At 31.9% G+C, this 26,423-nt stretch overlaps 4 protein-coding genes across 5 annotated transcripts; 1 reads left to right on the top strand and 3 right to left on the bottom strand.

Moving 5' to 3' along the window:
• Window positions 1-378: 378 nt before the first annotated feature.
• LOC114417440 lies at window positions 379-3,511 on the bottom strand. The gene is made up of 3 exons (XM_028382647.1): window positions 3,085-3,511; window positions 2,664-2,737; window positions 379-761 (listed from the first exon to the last, which is right to left on the bottom strand). The coding sequence occupies exons 1-3, from the start codon at window positions 3,262-3,264 to the stop codon at window positions 668-670; spliced, it is 348 nt and encodes a 115-aa protein (XP_028238448.1). The 5' UTR covers window positions 3,265-3,511; the 3' UTR covers window positions 379-667.
• Window positions 3,512-7,523: 4,012 nt separating this feature from the next.
• On the top strand, window positions 7,524-13,553 carry LOC114417439 (COP9 signalosome complex subunit 6a-like). Its single transcript, XM_028382645.1, has 9 exons — window positions 7,524-8,007; window positions 8,473-8,561; window positions 9,093-9,186; window positions 10,092-10,153; window positions 10,263-10,341; window positions 10,766-10,858; window positions 11,689-11,789; window positions 12,248-12,303; window positions 13,002-13,553. Exons 1-9 carry the CDS (start codon window positions 7,695-7,697, stop codon window positions 13,081-13,083), a joined length of 969 nt encoding a protein of 322 aa, XP_028238446.1. The 5' UTR covers window positions 7,524-7,694; the 3' UTR covers window positions 13,084-13,553.
• A 486-nt stretch (window positions 13,554-14,039) lies between these two features.
• LOC114417438 (immune-associated nucleotide-binding protein 9-like) lies at window positions 14,040-18,875 on the bottom strand. Its single transcript, XM_028382644.1, has 6 exons — window positions 18,748-18,875; window positions 18,326-18,553; window positions 17,537-17,805; window positions 16,310-16,474; window positions 16,078-16,212; window positions 14,040-14,362 (listed from the first exon to the last, which is right to left on the bottom strand). The coding sequence occupies exons 2-6, from the start codon at window positions 18,531-18,533 to the stop codon at window positions 14,168-14,170; spliced, it is 972 nt and encodes a 323-aa protein (XP_028238445.1). The 5' UTR covers window positions 18,534-18,553; window positions 18,748-18,875; the 3' UTR covers window positions 14,040-14,167.
• A 1,077-nt stretch (window positions 18,876-19,952) lies between these two features.
• On the bottom strand, window positions 19,953-24,864 carry LOC114417437 (ankyrin repeat domain-containing protein 2B-like). Of its 2 annotated transcripts, none has more exons than XM_028382643.1 (9): window positions 24,788-24,864; window positions 24,624-24,679; window positions 23,388-23,551; window positions 22,525-22,734; window positions 22,296-22,444; window positions 22,011-22,179; window positions 20,987-21,079; window positions 20,473-20,612; window positions 19,953-20,335 (listed from the first exon to the last, which is right to left on the bottom strand). In XM_028382643.1, exons 2-9 carry the CDS (start codon window positions 24,655-24,657, stop codon window positions 20,236-20,238), a joined length of 1,059 nt encoding a protein of 352 aa, XP_028238444.1. In that variant the 5' UTR covers window positions 24,658-24,679; window positions 24,788-24,864; the 3' UTR covers window positions 19,953-20,235. The 2 variants fall into 2 exon arrangements, with proteins under 2 accessions (XP_028238444.1, XP_028238443.1); XM_028382642.1 differs by having other exon boundaries at window positions 24,818-24,862.
• Window positions 24,865-26,423: the final 1,559 nt, after the last annotated feature.

The following is a 26,423-nucleotide window of genomic DNA, read 5'->3' as shown; positions in this document are numbered from 1 at the left end:
AAACTGGCATTCCAAATAAAATTATTGATAAGAATAAGAATAGGCTTTTAGTATTCACGAATGTGAATCACAGAAGTGTTGGGGATCTTTGTTCGAATTTGTATTTTTCACCAAGTAGCAAATTTTCACAAGTTTTTTGGTCCTCCACTGACGTATAAAAGGGGGAATAAATAAGGACACTTGCCATTGCTTGGCGGAGTGATTCAGTACACATAACACAGGCCCTTCTGCCTAAATTTATAAGGTTCCGCGATAGTCTGGTGAATTCAGATTGGTGAGCTTTTATCATTTATCATTAAATTTAAAATGATAGTATAAATATGAATGATTACTGTTATTTAGCCAGTTTAGATATCAGAACATGAGATTACACCTCTATTTAGCTTCAAAGGAACAATATTTTGGTGAAAAATAAATTAGCCATGAGATCAACAGTAAAGCACCAAAGCTGCTATTCTTCAATGGAAGTAAAATATCATCTCCAAAATCCATAAATTTTAGTATTTTACCCACCAACCACTCCATTTATCATTTAAAGCAAAAGACCTCGGATTCAATAATGGCATTGCTTAAGAAACAAGGAAATAAAACATTTCTACCAAACAGACCTAGTCTTACGAGTGGTCCTGCACATGAACCAACATCTGGTGCATCGCAAACAGCTTGATTAGCTTGTACTACCTTTCTGTTCACCAGTATTACCTTGATTTGGTTTCCCACCGCAACAGAAGAAGTGTGGAAGCCTAGCACGACCACAACTCCTGCAGAAAAAGTGAGGTTAATTACTCATATCTGAACTGAAAAAAATAAAAAGTAAAAAATAATCAATTGGTACCAGTATAGAATGGACATACACTTAGTAAACCTACCTATGCATGTCACATGTAGACAACAATATAATATACATGCATTTTGAAATTTATCAGTGCAAGCCTGTCATAAATACTTCACAGACAGTAGATGATGGAATCCCACACAGCAGATATATGGGAAATACATTTTACAGTTTACCCTCCCCTCCTTCTCTCTTATCCCTCTTCTGGTTCAGAGAAAAATACTAAGTGAACTTCTTTGAAAATGCAGAGTTGGCTAAAAGGAGGACCTAAGAAATCATGGATAAGGCTATTCATGAGCCATGTTGAAAGCGAAGTTCCCAAACTATATTTTCTAATGTTGAGAAAAAAATTGGAAACTCCCATATCGATTTTGAGAGATCCTTTTACTGTGAAATCCATTGTCCTAGAACACATGGTGAAGAAGAAAAACCAACTGTGATTAAATAATTTACATATAGGTACTCTAGTTTAAGTGCTACCAAATCTTTGATCTGATGATTCTCAACTACTTTTTAGTTTTTAGAGTTGTCCTCCTTCAACCTACGTATCAAGAAGAATTTGGAAAGGAATGATATTGTCAGCAACTTTCTAACTTCAGTGAACAGTTTGAGTAGCAGTAGAAACAAAAACAATGTCAGTTATTTGCTAGCTTCATATAGTTTTTAAACAAAACTAGAGCATATTAGGGATTAATTCCTTTTGAAGTGGTAGCACATAGCATGATGAACCCAGTGAATGAGATTTGAGGGTAACAGTGACTAAGCCAGAAAGAAGCCAAGTATAATTTTCTCTTTTCTAGACTGTTTTTGCAGGTTTGACTGAGGGTGGAAGTGAATGAGAGCAAGAATGGGGATCGCAACAATGGCATGTCATAAATAAAATGGTTTACATTGTTCATAGGAGACTAAACAGTTTCATTGCACTCCAAACTTCAGGGTAGTTTAGCTTTAGCCCAAGCATCAAGGATAAAGTTTTCACCCTAGACCCCTACAAATAAAGAAACCCCACCCCTCCCTCCCTTCCAGCCTTTTTTCTCCAACATATATATAACTACTATGGTAGGTTCAATAAAAAAAATATTTTAGCCAATTGGGCATGAACTCTTAATAATACTATAAAATTATTGTAAACTTATAAAAAATTCATTGTATCTCATATTGGGTTGGCTTTCTGTTTTTTTAGTGTATTTGTCTAAACTGTTTCTACTTAAAAGAAACAGTTTTCTGCTTATTTTGAGGAGCAAATCTTATCTGCTTCTTAAAAAAGCGCTTATATAAAAAACACTTATTTTTTAAGTTTAAACAAACTCACACATTACCAGAAATAAGTTAAGAAGATGTATTTTCATTTTTGTGATCCTCAGCTTAACAAACTGACCATTCAATTTGTTCCAAAACAGAAACTTAAACCATTTTCTGTTGCAGAATATAGACCACAAGTTGTGAGAAACTTCTAAAATATGACCAGGCATGATGAATGAATCGGTATTCACACCTAAATTGAATGGTATATATATTTCAAAAACCCAATATTCAAATGCTCTAATATAACTACCAATAAGTCGTTGGTCCGAGTGATATTGGATTCTATCCACTAAAGCAAGGTCTCGAGTTCGAGCTTTGTGGATGAAAAAAACGTGATTAAAAGGGAAGAACCTCACAAATGAGGTCAGCCAGGTTTCTTCCCGATGGAGATTAATCATCGACAAAGCCGGTGGGTACCCCATACCAATGGTAACCAAAAATGCTCTAATATAGCTAATAAAAAGGAATTTGCAGAACATACAGATAACAGCAAACACTAATGAGAAAGAGACTTAAGTCTTACTTGCAGAGGACAATGACAGGAATAGGTTTAAGAGCTTTTGGTCCATTCCTTATTCCTCTTTTATGGGGAGAAACCTGCATGCCAGGCAAAACCATTAAAAATGTAAACAATAACACAGTGCACAAATTATAATCCTGCATGTTATAAAACACTACTACTCCGGTCTCAAATATAAGATTAAAAAGAAAATGATTCACGCTAACTAATAAAGTTAGTTAATCACATTTAATTGCATGAATCTCAATTAAAAATTAATTTTTCCCAACTTACCCTTGGTTGAAATTTTCTTATATTTGAGACCAAGAAAAATGTGTTTTTTCTTATATTTGAGAGAAGAGGGAATACATTGCATCAGCATACTCTATACTCTATCAGTAGCAAGAATAAGAAATCGAAAACGACAGAGAAGTGAAGATCGTACCTTGCGTTTTGGGACAGCCATAAGCTCCATAGAGCCCCCAAAAGAAGAAGAGAAAGTTGGGGAACTAAAATCAATGGTCGCAGATAAAGGAGGAGATTGGGGCAGCGAATGAATGAGCCTATTGAAGAACCCTAAAACGCTGCCCAATCTTCCTCCGCTGCTCCTCAAAATCGTTGCCATCGCTGTGGTGGTTAAACAACAACAATGAAATCAGCGAATAGAAAGAGATTTCCAGAGGAAGTGAAGCGAACGCAAAATTTGAGTTGTAAAAAAAAAAAAAAGCCGCCGGTGAAGGAGATCGCCGCCGCGCCGGTGATGTGCGCCGTTTGGAGTGAGGCAAGAGAGGGCAATGTCTAAGGTCCACAGAGTGAGTGAGTGAGTGAGACGCGCGTTTCAGTTTTTGGGTTTTCTCACAGCACAATACGACGCCGTTTCAAAATATTATGAATTTATGATGGGTAATTGGGTTGAGCTTTTACTTTATTTAAAACTATTTCTTAAAAATAGCATTTATTTTAGGTCTGGCTTGGGGTCGTTGTCAGTTTGTAATTTTATGTTTTTTAGTGTGTTTATCTAAACTTATTTTGTTTAAAAAATATAATTTTGTTTATTTTAAGAAACAACTTTTATCTGTTTAAATAATCACTTTGTTTTAAATTTAAACTATCTCTCTCTTTATTATTGCAGTAAATCACTCTTTATTATTGCAGCAAAACAACCTTATGGTTTTAATACTCTTTTATTATTTATTATTTGATGAAATTTTGTATGGGCCTCACTAAATAATTTGGGTACATTATTTATTAGTGACACTAACATAACATTTTATTTAATAATAGAAAAAAAAAGTGTTGAAAAGATTGTATTAAAAAAATGTGTTTAACATATTTCTCTTGTGCTATGTTTTTAACGATTAGCTAATGCTTCTTTATGGAGACTTATGCATACTGATCTTATAAAGGACATTAATACATGTAAGATATGAAATTGTTTTGCTTATGTTCAGTTTTAATTACATTCTTCCATTCCACCGATTTTTATTTTTATTTTTTTTTGCCCTTTTCTGTGAAGAAAGGTAGAGATAGTTGATTACAGTTGAATGAAACTGGGACGATTAGATTATATTTAGTTGATTATGTTTCCTGTTTGGTGATATGTTAACTAGAAGATAATGGATACTATAACAGGTTTCAAATTTCCTATTGTTTGGAGAGGGGGTATTATATGAATATGGACTATGGAGTTTTGTAAAATCTTGTAGGTTCCAAGAACTGTGGTGCATATTTAATATTCTTCTAGCACAACCTCTCTTTGGGGGTTGGATCATGGAAGTTATAGGTAGAAACAGAATTGGCCAGAGAAGAAAAAAAACTGGATTCTAATCAGAGAAATACTGTGGTGACAATTGAAAGCAAAAATGCATTCAGCCTCTCAATCCTTCATCTTAAATCTAACTCCACAGGTTATCCTTTTCTCATTTTCATTTTTTTAAAAACTTAGTGTTTTCCCATTATCTTGTTCTTTCTATATCAATAATAGTAGTTTGTTGCTTGTACTTTAGTAACATAATTTTTTTGTTTTCGGATGACCAGATGCAAGTAGAGAATAGATGAGTTTATTATGCCTAGCTTGAGTTATAGACGTTTTGGTCTTTCATGGAAACATAGACACGATGCAACAAATATTTTAAAAATGCACTTCTGATTTATAAATTATATTTCAAATTGCATAGGATGGTTATTTGACACTTTATTATACAACAAAGTCATTTAAAATTCCCCCCATAATTACACTACAAAACTTGGGGCATTGCAGCATTTCTCCTCAATTATAGTATCTGTGTTCTCTGCTGAGTCAAAAATCACTATCATGAAAGGGTTTTATGTATAATTTGTTCAAATTAGTATTGTCCGGTCATTCCTTAATTGCCTCAGTGCAACTAGTTTTCTTACGGTGTTGTCCATGTGATTTTGAACTGAATCTATTCAAATGACTTAAATTGATTTTGAAAACTCCATTTCCTTTTACTGGAAATACATTAAATGCCTTCCTACTGCTGATGAATTATCAGGTGCTGGTTTTTCTTTTTTGACATTTTATATCGATAAATATTAATTGTTAGTGGATATTTGAATAAGTGTTGAAATAATTGATTTTGATTAAAATTAATTCTGAAGTGATATGATTCATGTTTGAATTTTTTTATTATAAAATCAAGTAATGAATAAAATTTAATATAAAATTTTGAATTCAACACAAAACTTATTCAAATTTGTTTCAATTTAACATTAATTTTAGATCGAAAATCAATTTTGAAATCTTCTAAAAAGTGAAACCAAAATTGATTTATAAAATTATTATTGTATGGAATTTGAATTCACAACATCTCCTTCCTTTTTAACCACAAATTCAATGGTAAAAGTTAATAATTTATCCTAGACTTTGATTTCCCTGTTGTATATGCCCAAATTTCTTGTGATCATTTTGAGGACTCCTCTATCTCTGTTGCTGAAAACAATGATGCTTAGAACTAAAAGGTATCACATAAAATGTAATTCAAATAATAAGAGAAAGAGAAAATATCCATAGAAGATTAAAAAAAAAAAGGAGAAACAATAGGAATGAAATGCTGTAAACAAAGATAATGAACTATAGGAATGGAATTGATTCACAGTAGTTAAATGCACTAAAGCAGAAGGGTGAGTCAGCAAGGACACTTGTAGTGGTTAGATGGACACACAATGTTATCAATCCAAATTCTAACTCAAGAGTGAAATTCATATTGAAGGAATGTGAGGTCATGAGCACATATATATTGTTAGTAGTAGGAATATAAAGTGGGGTGTCTCAACGAAAGTAACATTTGCATAAGCAAAATAGGCAATTGTAGAATGGTGTTTGGTGAATAAGATCAACACCAATTTTTAAGAGTTAAATAACCCAACACATACCATGGCATGTAGAAAGAGTACAGACAGAACATGCTCAACCAAAGTTGTGGGGAGGAAGCATGTGAATAATATGAGAGAAAACTTCTAGAATTGGAATGCATAAGTCAGTTGAACAACTCTATTTGCACAGAGAATACAACTGCGGTAAAATTAATAGTTATGTACACATAGCATTATTCAACAAGAAGCGCATACAAGATCTTGATTTTTATGAAACATAAATATGCTTTTGTATGAAGCCAAGTCTTTTGGGCAACAAGATTGAGTTCAGAGAGGAGTATATATAATTTTTCTGTTGAATTCTTTCCAAATTTTTTAGCAACACTAATGGTTGCCATTTGCTCATAAATTTTGAACTCTTCTGTCCAGATAAGTGTAGAAGTATCTTGAAACAAAACTCAAAGGATATTTGATGATGTCTTTCATAAAATGGTAGCAGTTGCACAACCAATCCTAGGATTTCGAAGAGTAAAAGGAGGAAGAGTATTTGTGGTGATATATGTTCAATTTCTTTCAAAGCCAATTAATGATGTTTAATGCATAATTTTGTTACGTCAAGAGGATGAAATGATTGACATCCATGATCAAAAGAGGAAGGAGTTTGGAAGACAAGTGGTTGCAAAATGGAGGGGTTTTTATTCCAGGATCCACCCTTGGGTAAGGGAGAAAACCCTCTATTGATCCTGAAACAATGCTTTGGCGGGCTGAGTTATTGGATACACTTTTCTCACAACATGTTCGTGATGAGATAAAGCAAATACCGTTGAGAAAGGCTGATTTGGAAGCATACAAAGGATGGTATTTATACTAATAGGTCAGGCTATCATTGTTACATGCATGCAGAAGTTGCCTCAAAATGCCTCAGAATGCAAACATCTCAGCCAAAGAGTTTGTCGTGATATAATACAGTTAAGAAAAACCTATGCAATAGAGGAATCGAAATTGAACCACTTTAATTTGCCCTTGGTGCTTAGAAATTACGTCGTAAAATGCAATTTTTTTTTTAATAATTACAAAAATGTCACTGCCCCAGCTTTTACATCATGTCTATAATAACCGATGTAGATAAACAGTTATAAAAAATACTTTTTTTAGTAGTGAAATATAATTGAACATTTGATTTTTTTTATTGGTAGAAATCAAAGATAATGTAAAGGAATTTTCAATAACTCACATAGCATATCCTTTTGATAGATTACAATTCTTGTATTTGGATTCTTAAAATTAGTTTCTATCAACTTAAAACTTAAAAAAAATTATTTGTGATAATTTTAGATATTGTGAAAAATGATAGAAAATTAAAGACTTCATTACATTTTTTAAAAAAAAATTCTAAAAATACCCAGTGATGATGGTATTAATATTAAGCGTTTTGGGTTAGTAGATATAATTATATAAGGTCTTAAGTTTGATGGGATTACTATAAAAAAGATATTAAACCTAATAATGTAATTAAAAAATTTATGGCTTTTGCTTTCAAAAGATGAGATAGTACAAAAGTGCTTGTGAGTATCGTATCTATCCAGTGTGTTTCTTCTTCTTCTCTTTCAAGGGTAGATTTCTGAAGAAGAAGAAAACCCTTACAAATCTAACTCCGATTGAAATTTGAAAGCGTTAAACCCTAAACCCCCAAATTGATTCATTCCGCTCGTTGGTGTCATGGCTTCTTCATCGAGTAGCGGATTGACGTTCAAGCTGCACCCTCTGGTGATCGTGAACATCTCCGACCACTACACCAGGGTCAAGTCTCAGATGAACCCAACCCACGCGCCACCGCACACCACCACCAACAACAACAACGCCAACGGCGGCGACGGCGTCGTTTCGCCGCCGCTCCACCCGCGGGTCTATGGTTGCGTCATAGGGGTCCAGAAGGGTCGCACCGTTGAGATCTTCAACAGCTTCGAACTCCTCTACGATCCTTCCACCCACTCCCTCGATCGCACCTTTCTCGAGAAGAAGCAAGAACTCTGTTCAGTATTTCTTTCTCTCCCTCTCTCAATTTTTATGCAATTGTGACTGCATTTGTCCTTAATTTCCCGTAACGTTAAGGATTGTGTTGCAACTGTGACAGCCAAGGCTTTAAATATATTGGTTTCGTCGCATTGCGATTTCATCATGTTTGTTGATATTGCGGACAAATGCGGCCAATGCGGTCCCAATTGTGATCGCGTTGTGGTCGCAGACAGTTCAAAAACTTGATGTTGCGGCCCAAATCACTGCCGCTGCCCGTTTCTTAAAACTTTGACAGCAATTTGAAACCTAACAATGGCTGTGTTTGATTTATAATTTCAATGTGGCGTTACTTAATTTCTGAAAATCGGTTTTTATTTATTTTAAGCATTTTTTCTCTCTCAAAGTTGTGTTTCATTTATTCATTTAAGTTTTTGGAGGTGTTGATTTTATTGGAAGATGATTTGTTTTTTTCCTTCTTCAGATAAGAAGGTGTTCCCGCACTTCTACATACTGGGCTGGTATTCGACTGGGAGTGATGCAGAGGAATCAGATATGCATATTCACAAAGCTGTAAGTTTGCATTATAGCAATTTGTCTCAATTTAAGCATGATTGTGAATAGATTGGTAGGTAGGTTTGGTTTAGGATCATGAGGGAATTTTAGTAAATTGTTTAGATGATGAAGGAGTGGAATGAGGAGGTTTTGATTCTTTTGAGGACTTTAGATGTAAAGTGTTGTTGTACGAGTTCAATTCACATGGAAGAGGAATAGCTTCTTGCTTGAAGATTGTTTTATTTGGATATATGTTTTGAAGAAGCATATGATAAGGTAGAATTAAGCTCTAGATTAAGATGGGCCAAGGGTGAAGCAAATGAAATTTTATTCTGGTTAAAAGAGTAATTAATATGGCTTTTTTGCATTCCTTTTCTCCTCTCCCCACCATGGAGTGACTCAATTCCACAAGTTGAATATTATACATAATTAACAAATTTGTGCCTTTGTTCATCTGAAATTCTCTTCCAGTGATTTATTCAGAAGTCGAATACATTCAAATTCAAGTTACTTTAGTTTCTGATTTTATCTGGACCTCTGCTGTAACAGTTGATGGATATCAATGAAAGTCCAGTTTATGTTCTTCTCAATCCTTCTATCAACCATTCTCAGAAGGATCTACCTGTCAGTATTTTTGAAAGTGGTAAGTAATCTCCATCATTGTGTTATTTAGTATGTGACTGTTTTTTCAACCACAGTTGCAAAAATGAAAAAAGCATTAATAAGGAAAGAGCTTTAGTTACTTGTTCTGTATTTCCATTTTCTTACAATGATATTCTTTTATAAAAGAATAAATTTTATTCACTTATGGCTTGAGCACACTGTTAAATGAACATGATCCACTGCATTGACACCTAGATGTAGTGAAAAATAAGCAAAGGCTCCTGCTTTTTTGTGAGAAATTGTGGGTAAAGGAATTAGTTCATGGGAGTAGGATTCATTTTGGAACATGAAATGTAGTCACACTTACAGGTATTATTAATGAAAATAGTAGACACTCTGGTTCGGAGGATAAATTCTGTCCATAGGAAAGAACCAAATACAAAGGGACTAGACACCTCTAGTTTTAAGTTGGGGTACACTGGCAAAATTAAATCAAGAAATGGGTGGGAATAATTGTAGAAAAGTATTAACGAGTGATGTTGTGGATGTAAAAAAGGTTAGGAGATTGGATCATAGTTCCAAAGCTTGTAGTGGAAGGGGAGACCTTCAATATGATGAGTACTTATACACCTCAGGTATGATTAGAGGAGCACTGTGAAATAAAATTTTGGGAGGATTTAGAAGCATTAGTCAACATGGAGGAGAATAACATTTTCTTAGGAGGGGATCTAAATGCTCATGTAGGGAGAACATCTAGAGGATATGAGGGTTCATGTGGGGTTTATGATCTTGGAGAAGGAAGTGTAGAAGGTAAATCTATCCTAGAATTCTTATTAGCTCATGACTTCACAATAGCCAACACTTCACCTTTTGGTGTTGTTTTGTCTGCTTACTGTACTGAGGAAATTAATTGTGTTTCTGCTGGTGCTGGCTATTACAATACAGAACTGCATGTCATAGATGGGATTCCACAACTTATCTTTGTTCGCTCAAGTTATACTATTGAGGTTGGATTTTATGACTTCTTCTATCCCTTTTCACATTTTAAATCACTGTTTCTAAATTAATTGATTGACTTGGATTCCCTTCTATCCTCCTCCTCTTGCTTTGCTGAAGACTGTTGAAGCAGAACGGATATCAGTTGATCATGTTGCTCATCTTAAGCCATCTGATGGTGGTTCAGCTGCTACACAATGTGAGTGTTTTTCTAGACTCTTCTTTGCATTATTATCTTTCATTAAGCCTTTGGAGTGGGGGAAGTTTTTTTATTTCTGTTCTTATTGTTAGGTAATTATACCTATGTTATATTCTTCTATTGAATTGTGTATAGCTTGTCATGAGTCTGGATAATAGGGAAGGGTTGTCTTGGGCAGTTAATGGAAAACATGAAATTTTGTTGAATTTAACTAAAGCCAGTGAAGGTTTCAGTAAGTAAAGTAGCTTAAATCGGAAGATATTCAAAATAAAACAAGTAGAGGAAGATCTAAGTTTACTGAATTTTTGGTTTTTTTTAAAGTCCAATGTTGTTGATTGATGTAAGTCACTGCACCTAGTGGGATTAGTTGTGATTTTTTTAGTTTTATTTTATGTATCTAATATTCCATGTTTTCTTATTACAGTGGCTGCTCACCTTACTGGTACACACAGTGCCATCAAAATGCTTCATAGCAGAATAAAGGTGCTACACCACTATCTTCTTGCAATGCAAAAAGGTATGTATCATTTCTGCAAAAATAGCATTTGACAATAAGAAATTATTTGTTATTAGAAATCTTTTGAAAATATTATTCTTTTGATCTGTCAATTCCTTAAGGCTTACAAGTTGCTAATTCCTTACTAATAGTGTTTAAAGAGATAAATATATAAAATTGAGAATAAATTATATAAAATGTATATATGATAATGCTCAAGTGTCTGACGAAGTTTCAAATTATCTTTTTTTATTATTATTATTATTGCAAAGAGGGTGACTTGAAATAAAATCTTTGGCATATAATTATAATCTGGATTAGCTTGATAAGTTGAGACCATATTCTGATTGAAATTGTAATAGATTAATGATTAGGCTTTAGGCGAATCACAGTAGTATTATTTTCTATTATTTATAACTGTCATGTATCTTTGTACATGTCTTCCCAAGTTTAGCAAATTAGATTCTGTTATGAATTATGATATGACCACTCCATGAATTCTCTGAAGTTTTAAAATAAACTCTTTTATGAGGTATCTTTTTGTTGAGTTTGTTTCTCAAAAGCCTCTTTTTAACTTGAGAAATGCACCAAAACATTTTTTTTTGAAAATATCAACCCATTATATAAAAAAAAAATTAAACATGATTTTTAAAGTCAGATCCTGTTTCAGAAGCATCACATGGTTTTAAGTATTTATATTCATATTTCCCAAATCAGTTTCAAAACAATATAATAGGTGCTCAGTGATTCCGTGAACAACATTTCCATTTCCTGCTTCAACTATAAATTATACATGTTCAAATATTGAAACTCTAATAAATAAGATCATTAACCTTACTGTTTAAAAGCAGGTGATGTTCCTTGTGAGAATTCACTATTAAGACAAGTGTCAAGTCTCCTGAGAAGATTGCCTGCTATTGAATCTGGGAAATTTCAAGATGATTTCTTGATGGTGAGTGTGTTCTGTTTTGAATTTTGGACTTGATGGCATGCCTGTTGTGTTTTCAAATTAGCCTTTGCATGTAAAATGGGGAAAGGAGGGTCAATTAACTTGGCCCTATTGTTATGGTTTCAGACTTCAGTACTTTTTTATTTGGAATTATTTGTGCAACCATCATGAACTGTGACGGGTCACCCTTCTAGAGAGTGGACCTTATGGTTTCCTAAATCCTAATTATAAAACATATATTTAGAACAAGTGAAAGCTTTGTGGGTGCAGGTATTTGTATTAATATTAGTAAGCCCGGCTAGCAGTAATTATATAATATGCGAAGGGTATTAAGTGTAATATGCATGTGATTAATGTACACTAGGCACTGGTACAATTATATGTGGACTCTTTGCACAAGGCAATTTTTTAAATGCTTATGTAAATTTTTCTTTAGCTTATAACATCTTTTTTCCTTGTAGGAGTACAATGACACCGTATTGATTAGTTACCTGGCAATGCTGACCAACTGTTCAAGGTATGATGTGCTTTTTGTCCTTTTTATTCTTTCCATGTTTTGTAATTTTAGTTTTTTTCCCTTTTATAACAAAAAGGTTCATAGTGTTCTATGAGAATAACAAAAAATCTCTAATTTTTATTATTCAGAAAACCATGGAACAACTTTTTGTCTCAGGTATAAAATATTAGAAAGACTCATATCCCTACTTCTATCACTTTAATAAAAAAAAAAATAATAACTAACCAACATAATCATTTTAAAAAGGAAACACCAGATTTTTTATTCTAATCTTTCTCTCTCTTTATATCAGTAAACACATTAAATTTATTATAAATTGTATTAAGATAATTAATATTAGGTATTTTAGTAAATTTTATATTACTTGTGTTGTTCATTATTCGGCAAACAATGTACATGATAAAAAATTATCCTGTAACTTGTATTTTTGTCCTGTGTTGTTCTTATTGTCCTATCCAATATAATATTTTTAACAAATCAAATGGATTCCAAACACTTCACTTTTTGCTATACCAAAAACATTCACTGGTGGGTTGGAACTGACTAGCTTCTAGCCCTCAGATAGTCATGTCTCCATGTCTCCCAAGATTTTTAAATATTTTTCAAGAAATGTGAACACTTTTTTAGTTCAGAAGTGTAACCTTGAAATGCTTATGATATTAATATTTTTTTCTTTTTTATCTTTTGTCTTGGTGTAGCTCAATGAATGAGCTGGTGGACAAATTTAATATCGCGTACGATAGGCATAGCAGAAGGGGTGGACGAACTGCTTTTATGTGAGAGCTGCTTGGTTGCTCATTTCTGGTGGACATCCTCAACGCACTTTTCCAACTTTGTAGGCATAGATGTTTTTTTTAAACTCTTTTTGCTGGTTAGGCACAGATTATTGAAGCATAGTATTGCTTTGATTTGAAGAGAATAGGGAGAGGGAAAAAAATGGAGAAAAAGGTATTTGTTTTTTATTTTCTATAACAAGTCTGCGATGTAGAGGGGACAAAAGAGTTCAAGGACAAGATGTGAAGTTTCATTGTGATTCTTTGTTGAGTCACCATCCTTCATGTTCGTGCTTTGTGGCCTAATTCTTTTGCATGTCTTGGAGGAATAGAACTTTTACTGGGTTAAGTGGAGTGTATGGTAGAAAAATAACAGTCACTGCATTGAGTCGATCTGTTGTTATTTTTGTTAAACAATTATTCATTTTGCTTTGCTTGTTAAATGGAAAGTGATTGACATCGGTGACTCTTGAAAAACGGTTTTAAAAATTTGAAGCAATAATTATTTAATTGACAATTTTTTTAAAAAGAACATTTCCTTTTTGTCTCTTCTCCATTGGTATTTATGAACTAGATGAATAAATAGATAAAACTGAGAAAATCTCGAATCAAATATATTTTCCATGATTAGATTAATTGTGGAAAGATTATTTCAACTGTTAGTTATAGATATAATCAGTAAAATAGGTTTTTTGTTTGAATATGTGTTAGTAATAAAGTGAGTTTTTTTATTATTTTAAATCAAACTAAAGAATGAAAAAGAATATCATTGATTCGACAAAGTATGCTTTTGAAGGTTAGCATTGTACATGTTCATGACTTTAATAGAGAGATACATTATTCTAAGATACAATTGTAAAATTATGAGAGAAATATGAAAGCCAAGTGAGAAAAAAAAAATCTCATTATACATGACCTGCAAAATCATAGTAAATATGAATTTAAAATAAAAGATATCCATAATAATAAAAGAATTATGGCAAATTATAAAGCAATCCTTAGTAATTATATACAACATTTTGAGAAGTATTAGTCAATACAAATACTTACAATCGCGAAGGTAAAATACAAATGTTTTGAAGGTATTAAAATCACATTATGACACAACCACGCCTAGTGGGTGGTCTCTTATTTGCCACCTCAAGATCCCATTTGAGTTTCTGAATTTCATTATTCGATGTAATTTGAATCGATCTATAATTTTCCTCAGCTTTAAGTCTAGCAACTCTCTCTTCCTCCAAACTTTTCAAAAGGTTTGCACTTTCTTCCTTCAACTTTGATTCAACCTATATATTAAAATAAATTTATTATTTAAAAAACAATAATGGGATAATATTCATTAACGTTCATTTTATTTCACTCTCATGTTTTAATTAATTAGATGTCAATTATAATATTAGGCTGTAGAATCAATCAATTTATAAAATAAGCTTGTTAATACTTCAAATAGATTTGACACATTTAATTAATTTATGATACCAAGTTAGTAATAATAAATCCTTAAAATTAGAAATGAAAAAATGAATTAAATCTATAAGGTTGACTCATTTAACCTACTAAATGGAGTGAGTTGGAATTTCCAACCACTCTCAAAACTAGACTCAATCTAGCTTTTTTTTTTTGGGAAGGTATTGGTTGAATCTATTGAAACAAAACTCTTTTTAGAAGCTTAAGTTTTAATGATAACAAACTTTTAAGAAGTAAATTATAAGTTATCTAAAGAGATGGTTTGCTTTGAGATGTGTTTTAATAAGACAGAACTTGATCATAAGCATAAAGAAAGGTGTGAAGCCTTTAGAATGGAAAGTCTTTTAAACATAGATTCTTCCTATTAAAAATAGGACTACCAAAAGGAGAGTTGACTAGAAACATGGCAGACAATCATGTTTTCTAAATGAAAGTACATATATCAAAACTTGTGTGTGATTAGGAGCATGATTCTTGGATAACTTTAATTAAGGGATAATATAAGAAGCTACACATGATTAAATGATCGTTAGAATATGCTTTGTTGAACAAAATAATGAAGAAAAAGAGTCTATATTGTTCAAAAGCACACCCCAAAAGTATTAAAGTCAAAAGCCATGCATTAATGTATTGAAGCATTGAACCAAAAGTTACTAATTGTATGGAAAATGTACAAGCTATTCATACGCATAGAAGTTGTAGAAGACATCATGTCCTCATCCAACCAACCTAACCTGTTTTTTTAGAGAGTTGAGGGTGAATTAGGTTTGACCCAATTTTTCATCCCTCCTTAAAATAACATCTTTATTTCAAGATAATAATGATTATTAATTAGTGTTGAAAAAAAATACAAAACAAAACTACCTCAATAACTCTTTGTTCCTTTATACAAAAAATAAATGGTGGTATTTTTTTTGTTCAAAATTATAACAAATGATCACTTTTAAATGTATTAATTGTTAACTTTATATCCCTAATCTATTATGAAGTCTATTAATCATATATCACTCATTTTTCATAAAAAGTAATGTATTTATTGAGTTATTAAGAATATAACACATATTCATTTCTTGAAAAATTAATCCTTTGATTATAAGCATCTAACCGTCACTTGAACCAATTAATTTTATGGTACTTTTAGAATAAATTTTAAATTAATGAATATTAATTAAGATAAACTAATTTAATTATTTTTATTGGTCTTCATGAATTAGATATTTATTTCTTATATATATAAGAGCAGAGATCATATTTTATAATATGATAAACATTATCATATAAAATTAGAAGACACAAAATAATATTAATGCAATTTTTTTATGTAAACCAACATTTAAAGTATATGTTGATTTTCAATAACACACTTTTGCATATATATCTCGCACCAAGTGACAATTTTTCGTGTATTTATAGCAATAACTTACTATACTTTCAAATTTTCAGTAAAATCTAAGAGAGTGTTAATATGTTTAACTTTAAATAAGTAAATAGAAACAAATTTTATGAAATAAATACTAGAAGATATAGTATGTACCATATTAGTAATTCGTTTTAGCTCATCATCATATTTTTGCTGCATTTGCATTTTAATCCCCAACGTTTCTGCTTTTGAATATCCTCCCATGGAGTCAACCATTTTTTGTTGGTTATCTCGTATTGTTGCTTTCTCCTGCACGATCAAGTGACGACTTCATTGATATCATTTTATTTTTTTTACCAAAGTTTCAATAATAATGAACACTTTCAAAATTTATAAAACTTTTTACCTTCAATTCTATAAACAACTCATTTGTAAATGGTCGTCCACCATTATGTGATATAATCATGTTCACAACATTGAGAAGTTCTTGAACTTGTCCTAATCGTTTTTTTTCATCCTTAGTCTTATTATCAAAAAGCACTTTACGATTGCCACACAGGGTCAGAATATCCTACAACAACATTAAAACTCTATTAAAGTCAACAAAATTCTAAAGTTTACATTGTAGATTTAGCACAGAATAGTCTTGTATATTTCAACATATTTACACAAATAGTATTTGAAGTAACCATAATAGTAAGGAATGTAATTCAACACGATATAAGATCGTCAGTTTATTTAAATATGGAAAAATAATTGAAGTATATAAAAAAGTTAAGAAATAAATATTTTATTAATTTATAGTTATTTTGAGTATAGTATGTATATTTTTATTATGATCAACAATATAAATTTTTAAGATTTAGTAAAGTTATATTTCAAATGTATCTAATTAACTACATTAAAATAGTGCATAACACTTTATCGTACATCTGTAAAAAAAACACTTTATTATACACTACTATTTAAATATTTTCTGTATAATTATTATCCTATTCAATTTGAATTTTCAACTCTTCTAAAAATATTACTCTTACTAATAATATATATATATATATACAGTGACAATGCAAGTATTAATATATTTAGAGGCAACAACAATATCTTTATATGGCATATTATGAATGCAAAAAAATGACATATTTATGAATTTTAAGCAAATATCTTACAAATTAAGAATTTGGACCTATGTTTATTTAACTTAACCACTATGTCTATATATTTTTTTAAATGATTTGAAGAATATATAAAGAAAATATTTTACTTAAATTATAACTTATTATTGTTTTTTTTAATTCATGAACTTATTCTTGGTTTGGTTACAATTATAAAAGTACTCTATTTTAAAAGACATTTCTAATTATAACTATTTAAGAAAACTATTCAAATTAACTTTTCAATAATAATCATTAGTTATAAGTATTTGTTAATGTGAGAAATGAAAACTATAAATTTGGACCTTCTAACCATATATATAGACTGTCAATATTAAAATTTTTAATCTAAATATTCAAATACGACCTAATGATTTATATTTATGATTATCATTTCTCTCAAAAATAAGACTTCCGGCTTGAAAACTATGAGAGAGAAAAATGAGTATATATAGATATAAATGATATTTGCAAGAAACCTTAAGAGGTTGTGGACACTCGCAACCTAAATAATCATCAAGTGTCTCTTCATTAGCTTCTAGATCATCCCCTCCTGTGAAGACCACAATCATGTAGTCAACAATTTGGTGTCCAAACAATGCTTGCAAGGTAAGAAAAGTAGCTTGTTCCTCTTCAGAAAAGCGAGTTCTAACAGAGAACACCATAAGAATGGCATGAATTCCATCTTTAGCCATATCAATACATTTGACTATTTCCTTCCCAGCAGAATCAGTTCCAGCAAATAGTCCTACAAAACTTTTTAGATTTCAGATTTAGGATTAAATATGTTTATGTTCATGCAAATATAATTATTCTTACTTATAACCACAATAATAATTTATGGTATTTGATCTCTTCAATGATCTTCATCACTTGTTTTGGCCCTTATGCAAATAGAAATCAATATATCTTACAAGGACATAATGGCTTGTACTAAAAACAAAAAATAGTTATATTTATAGGGACTAAAACAAAATTCACCATATTATGCTAGAACATAAAAACAAAATTGTTATATTTGCAAGGATGTAAAATCATGTTTTTGCTAATGTTCATGGTAGAGACCAAAACAAGTAGCAACGAAATTTGCAAGGAACAAAAACCAAAAAGAAAATTGTTGGAACTAAAACCATAAACTACTTTTTCTAGGAATCTAGAATATACTTAAGCCTTAAATTTATAATGATAAAATTTGGATGATGCAATAGCAAAATTAGTTATGCAATCGCACTTCTTTAACTCAAATTACTTGCACGATTATGTTTCACCTGGGGTGTCAATAACATTAACAATCGATCCATCTTTCATAATAGTTCTTTGCAATTCACACACACTTGTTACACCAGAAGAACTTGTCCTTGACTTGAATGCTCTCCTTCCAAGAACACTATTTCCCGTTGCACTTTTGCCATTGCCAGTACGTCCAACTAAAACTAGTGTCCTTACCTCATTAGAAGATGACGCTTTTTCCATCATAATAGATTCAGATTAGGTAACTGCAAGGAATAAAGACATCCTAAATAAAAATGTTGCAACAAGATAAACATAAATTTTCTTGAAACATTAAGAAAGAAAGGTTTAAAATATGAAGGGTGGGTCTCAAATCAACAATTCACTAAGTTAAATTAAGTAACACCATTGAGTCAAAGAAATTTGTTATCAAGAAATAAATGATATAATGGTTGCATGCCTATGAATATTTTATAGAAACTTGTGTATGTGTGATGTAAAATCACAATCCACAAAATAAAATGTAGGAGATGAAATATATATATAACAAATGTTGTTTCAACTTTCAATTATATGTTTGCTTGATTTTTCTAACCTTGAGAGCCATTTTTATATTTGCTTTAGATACAAAATACACTTGCTTAAGAAAACACAAACATAAAGCCAAGCATCTCAAAAGGCAAAATCAATGTGTTTGAGAATAAAAAGATGATAATATACCTAAACTAAGGGTATGGGCAAAGAATAAATAGAGCAGGTTGGAATGATGTATTAGAATCAAAAGAGAAATAAAATTCAGCTCTTAAAAGACTTCGGAAAAGAAAAAATAAAGATAGCCCCTAACAAAAGAAAAATAAATGAAATCCACAAAATAAAAGTTCTCAAAGTCTGCAAGTTAGATTCACATATAACTTATTCCAAGCAACCTTAATTATTCCACCTATATCTTCCTTTGTGGATACACTACAAGAAAATAATTATTTTATTAGTACATAATGCCTACAATATACACTCATGGTGACTAAAATAAAAAGCACATACATCAATTGTGCCAAATCACAAATGTCGACGATGGAGACAATAATTACAACCATGATCATGTTAGTGATAATACGAAATGATCATGACTACAACTATAATGAGAGTAACAATAGTAACGTTAGTTATGACGATTATAGTGATGATTGTGATGTTCATAATAGTGATAGTGGATAATGATAATGATGAATTTGAGATATTTTAAAATATAATTATTAAACTTAATGAGAATTTGTAATCAATTTCAGTCAATCTTAAAGACCATGATCTCTTGATGGAATTTACATAAAACTTGATATTGAAATTTTGTAATTTGCATGTTTAATAATGCAAATTTGGGTTGTTGCTAACAGTAACGCACAAAACACAAATTAAACCAGACTTCCCGATATGCTAGTTGTCCTCAAACATAACTATACCAATTTAAGAAACCCACGACAGATAAAATTAGACACTTCGATCCATTGAATCAATTTTCAAAACATATAGTCCCGGAGAGTTGAATTCGGAGGGATCGATGTTCAGGTTTAGAGGATAACTTGTTGGCAATTTTTAGTCCCCTAGATCAAAATCTTCCAAAACCTTTTCAGCTTTTGACTCGCCTTATTTTCTTGTACAATATCATTTGAACCAGAATTTGCCCACGAAGCAATGTATTATAAGTAAAATTGAAACATTAATAAAATCATGACGGCACTAATCTTCAAAATCATGCAGTGTAACAATAAATGCATTACAAGACCATAGATAACAAATTCTATGGTAACTCATCCAACAACGCTAATCAATTTAGTTTAACACACTAAATGGCTGGAAGAAACCAAAAGAGAAAATAACGAAGTCACCATGCCTTCTTCCCCTCAGTTTCCCCCTTTGCTTGTTGGTGACAGCATGGCATCATGCATTACAACTACAGAAAAGCATCTTTCTCAAGTAGCTTTAGGACTTCATTTTGATTGTTTAGCTTCGCAACATCGATTGGAGTTTTACCATCCATATTCTGGAGAGTACTGTAAATTGAACAAGGAGGGAAAAAGAACTATATATGATTAAACCTAATTAAGCACCAATAGTCATTAAATAGTTTTGTAAGCAATGGAATTAATACTTGGAGGTTTTCAAAACACAAAATGAAAAGACTACTTACACTGCAGCACCATTTTCAAGGAGAAGGGCCACACATTCCTTTCTGCCATAACCAGCTGCATAATGGAGAGCAGTGTTCTTATTCTTATCCAAAGCATCCACTTTTGCTCCAGCCTCGAGGAGAACTTGAGCACATTTTACCTGAAATGATAAAAGAGCATGTCAGCCAGGTGTTAGAAAGAACCTAATTAGGATCTAAAATTATAATTCCTGACAAGCCATTCACTTTGCTTGACACCATGGGAGAGGGGGCTGAAGGAAGGTAGAACCCAAATAGCACTATCCATTAACCACTGACACTGCTGCCACTCTCCACCACCATGGTGGAAGAAACAATCAAGGCCATAGTCTTTTACTAAATAATAACCTGAGCCTCAATATATCCTTCATTTATTTCCCACCATGGTTCTAAACAAAGTCAACACCACCACCCAACAACATAAGCAGAAATTCTATGAAACAAAAAGCATGTGATGTAAGAGATGAGAAAATATTTACTCCAAATATTAGCATACCTCGCCATATCCACAGGCAAAATGCAAAGCAGTTCTTCCCTCTGAATCTTCTTCATCCTTGTCAGCACCAGAGGCTAGTGCATTTTTCAAGCCCTAAATGTGTAAAATTTTAGCTCTCAAATATTTCAAATCATACCTGATGACACTAAAGACAAGGGCTGGATTAAACAATACCATAACTAGATGGCTTAGCAACCAAATCAACCCTTAAAAAATGAACAGTTTGAATTCTGTTTAATTTTTTACTCCTTCAAAGTTGACAAAGAAAAAGGCACATAACATATGTATAGAGGCATGCAAAAACACACTTGTTCATGCAACTGCAATAATAAATGTCTAATATCCATAAATTTAAAAAGATTTTAAGCCACCTTTTCTACAATGGATATCACAAGTTGCAATTTATATTGTATAATCCAAAACCTTATAAGATGGATTTTTAAAATTGATAAAAGAAAATCAAAAGTAGTAACAATTCAGAAGATAAGTGATCTTCCATACAGAAGATGTGGAAATAAAATAACAGCAATAAAGAGATAACATCAAGGGCTAAAAGCTACCTAATCCCTTTATACCTTTATTAAAGAAACTCCCTTAAAAATACCATGTGATTTGCACCAAATAGAACCAAATCAACTCATCTTATTAAGAAAATCACCACTGCAGACTTCCAGAGCCAAAAAAAGGTCCTTAAAAATACAAGGTTTATGCTTCCTATCAACTGCACCAATTAATAGCATAGATTGCATGTTTATATGATGTTATGGCATGTTTATATTGCGGAATTTTGGCCTTCCACCATATTCCGCCATTGATAACACTGCTAATTTGTGTGTCCCACACCAGCACCTTCTACCTAAAAAAGTGGCATGCACAACAGCACAAGCATAACTACACATTGTCTTTCATTGTTTCATTGGAATAACTTCCAAGTCTTCGATCATAGAGTAAAACTCATGATTTCTTTCAAAAAACGAAAAGATATTAGAGCATATGCATGTAGAAAAATAGTGCTATATCACACCTCCACATCACCAACACTAGCAGTATGATGAACAATTGATTCATCTTCATTTCCCAAATCTTCGGTCTCATCTGCCCCAGAATTTTCAGCAGAGGCACCTGCATCTCCCGAATTGGCAAGACCCATGGCTTGTCCCAACTTCTGCAAAACCTCCTCATTATTCCAGTACCTGAAATAAAAATAATCACTTAAGAAGCTACTTGACATAAATATTATGGGGGAAATATGGAAATGTCAAAACAGTAAAAGAAATTTTTTTTTTTAAAAAAAAAAAAGCTTCTAAACCTCATCATAGCAGCAGGACCGCCAGTCTCTATCTCCTCCAAAATATGTTTCAGAGATGGATCCTCTTTGATGCGTGCCATTCTTTCTTCAAGCTGGTCTTTATTTGATGGATTAGAAAAACTTTCAAGCATGGCAGACATAGACGGATCCTGTTACAGCGTCTATATTCTATCAACCAGTAGAAATTTCATGAACAAAAATATAAGGGAGAAATTGGCAAAATAGTGACCTGCATCAATGCATTACCCAGGCGCTCAGCCATGGTCATAAAATTAGGATTCTGCATAACCTGTTGCATGGTTGAAAAATATTGTTGATTATCGAAGCTAGGGATAGCATCTTGTGGAGCTCCTTGAAAAGTTTTCTGAAGCTGCTCAGCCATCTGATTGAACGATGGATCTTTTGCTATCTGTTCAGCCAATTCCTTGATACTTGGATCCTATGCATTTCACATTTAAGCATTAGTATGCCTATATGAAGAAATATTAATATAGAATAGAAATTGAGAGCCAACTCCAAACATCTGACAAACAAAATTCCCTCAAGAGTGAAAAATGAAATAGGGAAGACTCAGGTCAAACAATACAAAGAGCTCAAAACCAATTAAATGCTTCTCCTCATTTAAATTATTCCATGGATTCCAAATAAAAGCCGTAAAAGATTAATTCAAAGATAGAAGTTAAAAGAAATGAAACTATCAATCACAATATTATTCCTATACAAATCCACAACCACCACAAAATGCTCATTCCTTTACTCTCATACTCAGGAAAGCTTTGAAGAAAAAGACAAATACAACTCTGGTGAAGTCTCACTGTCAACAGTGAAGAACTCTAAAAAATTTATAAATAGTTTTTTTCCCCTTACAAATCTCACCATCATTGTCCAACCACAGGCTCCAAAACCAGGGCCCCACCAAGACTTGTAAAAACAAGCATTTGAAAAAACAACAATATCTATAAGATGGTACGTGCTCATAAAGTGCATGCAAAAATACTCAATGTCATTAACAATTAACATGGCCTAATTATCAATAAATACAACATACAACACACATATAATACAAATAAGAAAACAAAGATAATGATTTACATTGAGCAGACCAGACATTGCTGAGAGATCAAAAGGGTTGCCTGGATGCCCAGCAGGTCCAGGTCTAGGTCCAAAAGTAGCTGTCGCTCTTTGTTCTGCTGGAGAATCTTTAGATGAAGTCTCATCTTTGGATGTTTTACTCTCTTCTGTTCCAGCTTTGTCATCTAAGAAAATCTCAACATGTGAAAAACTAACGCACTTTAAAGATTCAAGAAACTATAGCAGCTATTCTAATTGCTAGCACTAAAAGAAAAAGAAATATAAATGATGGGGACAAAAGTAAAACAAAATAAATTAGGAATAAGTCAAACAAAGAAGGCACCAATAAGCAGATAACAAAACAGAACCTTCAAATAATGGCTTGTTCTACAAGCAAAAGGGTCCGTGCAGATTCCAAAATCATGAGTTCAAGGCAATATAGTATAATACGGATTTACCCATAATGATAAGTGCGCAACAATAGTATTTTTGTAAGAATTCATTAAGCAAAACTTCATACAACAAGTACTTAATAGAATTGTGCAACTTCAAAGTGCCAGGACACTATCTCTTACTCTTCGTCATGCCTACACACAAATGCAAACTTTTTTTCCAGAAGCAAATAATTAGAGGGAACCACAAAGTGTAAAGCAATTCCCCCCTTGGGTTCTGATTATGTGGAAGAAGGAACGAAAATAACGAGGAAGTAGCAAAGTTATAAATTCAGGAGAATAAATAAACAAATAACTTTATTCTGAGATTATTGCACTTAAAAAAACAAAAAGGAAAAGAAAAAAAGAAGCTACGTCCAGTACACCCAAAGTAAAGGATAAAGGGCACAAGTGCTACTCTTAGTATTCATATATCCATACTTCATCATATATAAATATAAATATTAATTAATATAAACACAGGTATAAGTCATACATGAGGGAAATTATGTAACTAGAAAACACCAAACTCATGTCGTAACTTCGATTCAACAAGCACAAGACATCTTCTATAAAGTGATAAATAACCATCAATTGAGATCAAAATTGAAGTACCCTTTTGGCAAAGACTTTTTTTAGGGCAAAAAACCGCTTAGTTTTTCAATAAATCCAGTAAGGAAAAATAAGCTAAATAAATCAAATAAACCGCGTTGAATTTTCACCAGATGGGAAAAATAATCCAACAAATAACAATAACGTAATTATTATTGTTATTATTCTGATTATCATTATTATTATTACATCTAGAGAAGGAGATTGCACATACCAGCAGGGAAATCCTTTTTGGAATCTGAAGCCATGAGAGGAGAAAATAGAAAATTGCTGAAAGAAACGCAGAGAGATAATATAACTATCTAATAATTTAGGTTACGATGAATCGCAGATTCGAATTGAGAGAAAATCGGGGTTTCGAAATTTTGAGAGAAAAACCTAGACGGCGAGAGAGAGAAGAGTTGGAACCTGAATCTGAGAGGAAGAGGCAGTGTGAGAGTTTGGATGAAAACAAAACCCTTTTTTTTTAATTTAATTTAATTAGCGATAGAAATCTCCACCGATGAGATGATAGAATAGTGATAGGTGTGGGCCCCCTCAATCCCCATCCTTTCAAATGAATGGCTCCCTATTATATCACCCATTTCTTTCAATTATACTCTCAAAAAATTACATCATACAACACTACAAAGTATTTATTTTTATACCAAACACGTCTTTAATGTTCAAAACAAAAAATACTCCATTCTTTTCAAAGAAAAAGTATTTCATTAAATAACTCTAAAATAAGGTTATATATACTCACACTATAAAGTTGACTAGTCAGTATTCTTCAATAATTAATAAAATTGGTAAATATTTTATACTAAATATATATTGACCTAAACAAATATAAAAGTTATTTATACTATCATTTAATTCGATTACAAAAGGACGATCTAAAACTCGTTTGTTTAAATACATAAAAGGATTAATAATGTTGAATTATTCATCGTAACATGATTAATTTAATAAGTTATGAATTATCTATCAAGTAATTTTTCTGTTTAAGTGTTTTAACTACTTTGTCCTAATGGAAGATAGTGCTTATGTGAGAAGATTCAAGTGCTTTGTCCTTCATCAGAAAAGACAAAGATAGAAAACAATAAACTTTTGCATCAAAAGGCATGAAAAAAGCATAAAGCAGCAAATGAGACAATGCAGATTAAAGTTGTGACAAGGTTTATTTCCTTGCCAAAATGGGTGCAACTTATATAGATCAACTAGTTCTACTTGATGAAGCTCCCAAAGGCATGGATCACTTCTTGTTAGCGGATGCCATGGGTGTGACTCCTAATTTTTAGTTAGTTTGGTTTTTCTTTTCATTTTTTTTTTCTGTCTTACCTCCTACAAACAAAAAATTGTCAATCACAAATTGATTGTTAGATCAAAGGATGATTTAAAGTCTATATGTTAAAATAAAAAAGACTGTTATGTTGCATTATTCATCTTAGTATATTGATTACTTCTATTCAAGTACATAAGGATCACTTGTGGAGGAATTCATTTATCCAAATGCTTAAATTTCTTTGTTTTGTGGGAAGATGGTCCACACAGAATGATAGCTTATCAGATCTTACGTGACTATTATATTGGTGAAATGCATTAAATGCACTAATGCTCAAAATACAAATCACGGAACAAGAAAGCTCTTTATAAAAACTCAAAAGAATAAGTGTAAAGAATCTATTTTTTAATGTGGATTGAAGTGACAATATTATAAGTGCTTTATTGTATATTTTGTGTATCATTAAATAAACATTATCTAAGTTTTAATTTGTCATTTAGGACGATAGCCTCATGATATTACCCTAAGAGCATTTCTTAGTGATTAATTTGGACCGAGCTAGATAATGCTAGCTTGTAACTCGGGTGATGGTACCAAGATGATGGGACATGGCTCAGACTATGCTTGGCTGTGATGGTGGCTGCATTATTTTGGCATGCCCACTCCAAGTTAAGAGTTGAACAATGGGACTTGTGCGAGGACCATAATCAGGTGTGCCAAGCTCTTGAACTATCATTTTAAATAAAA

The sequence above is a fragment of the Glycine soja genome, chromosome 6 (assembly GCF_004193775.1).
Source record: "Glycine soja cultivar W05 chromosome 6, ASM419377v2, whole genome shotgun sequence".
Lineage (NCBI taxonomy): Eukaryota > Viridiplantae > Streptophyta > Magnoliopsida > Fabales > Fabaceae > Glycine > Glycine soja.
This window is presented reverse-complemented; position numbering and strand designations above follow the sequence as displayed.

Coding starts and splice junctions, on each gene's coding strand:
- LOC114417439 (XM_028382645.1), top strand. CDS start 7,695: ATGGCTTCTTCATCGAGTAGCGGATTGACGTTCAAGCTGCACCCTCTG. Junction 9,187..10,091: donor TGTCAGTATTTTTGAAAGTG/GTAAGTAATCTC, acceptor ATTACAATACAG/AACTGCATGTCATAGATGGG. Junction 11,790..12,247: donor TTCAAGATGATTTCTTGATG/GTGAGTGTGTTC, acceptor TTTTCCTTGTAG/GAGTACAATGACACCGTATT.
- LOC114417437 (XM_028382643.1), bottom strand. CDS start 24,657: ATGGCTTCAGATTCCAAAAAGGATTTCCCTGCTG. Junction 22,445..22,524: donor TGGGTAATGCATTGATGCAG/GTCACTATTTTG, acceptor ACGCTGTAACAG/GATCCGTCTATGTCTGCCAT. Junction 21,080..22,010: donor CTAGTGTTGGTGATGTGGAG/GTGTGATATAGC, acceptor TTACACATTTAG/GGCTTGAAAAATGCACTAGC.
- LOC114417440 (XM_028382647.1), bottom strand. CDS start 3,264: ATGGCAACGATTTTGAGGAGCAGCGGAGGAAGATTGGGCAGCGTTTTA. Junction 2,738..3,084: donor TGGCTGTCCCAAAACGCAAG/GTACGATCTTCA, acceptor CCTGGCATGCAG/GTTTCTCCCCATAAAAGAGG. Junction 762..2,663: donor CCTGTCATTGTCCTCTGCAA/GTAAGACTTAAG, acceptor CTTTTTCTGCAG/GAGTTGTGGTCGTGCTAGGC.
- LOC114417438 (XM_028382644.1), bottom strand. CDS start 18,533: ATGATGGAAAAAGCGTCATCTTCTAATGAGGTAAGGACACTAGTTTTA. Junction 16,475..17,536: donor AGTGTCCACAACCTCTTAAG/GTTTCTTGCAAA, acceptor ATGTTGTTGTAG/GATATTCTGACCCTGTGTGG. Junction 16,213..16,309: donor AGTTGTTTATAGAATTGAAG/GTAAAAAGTTTT, acceptor TTGATCGTGCAG/GAGAAAGCAACAATACGAGA.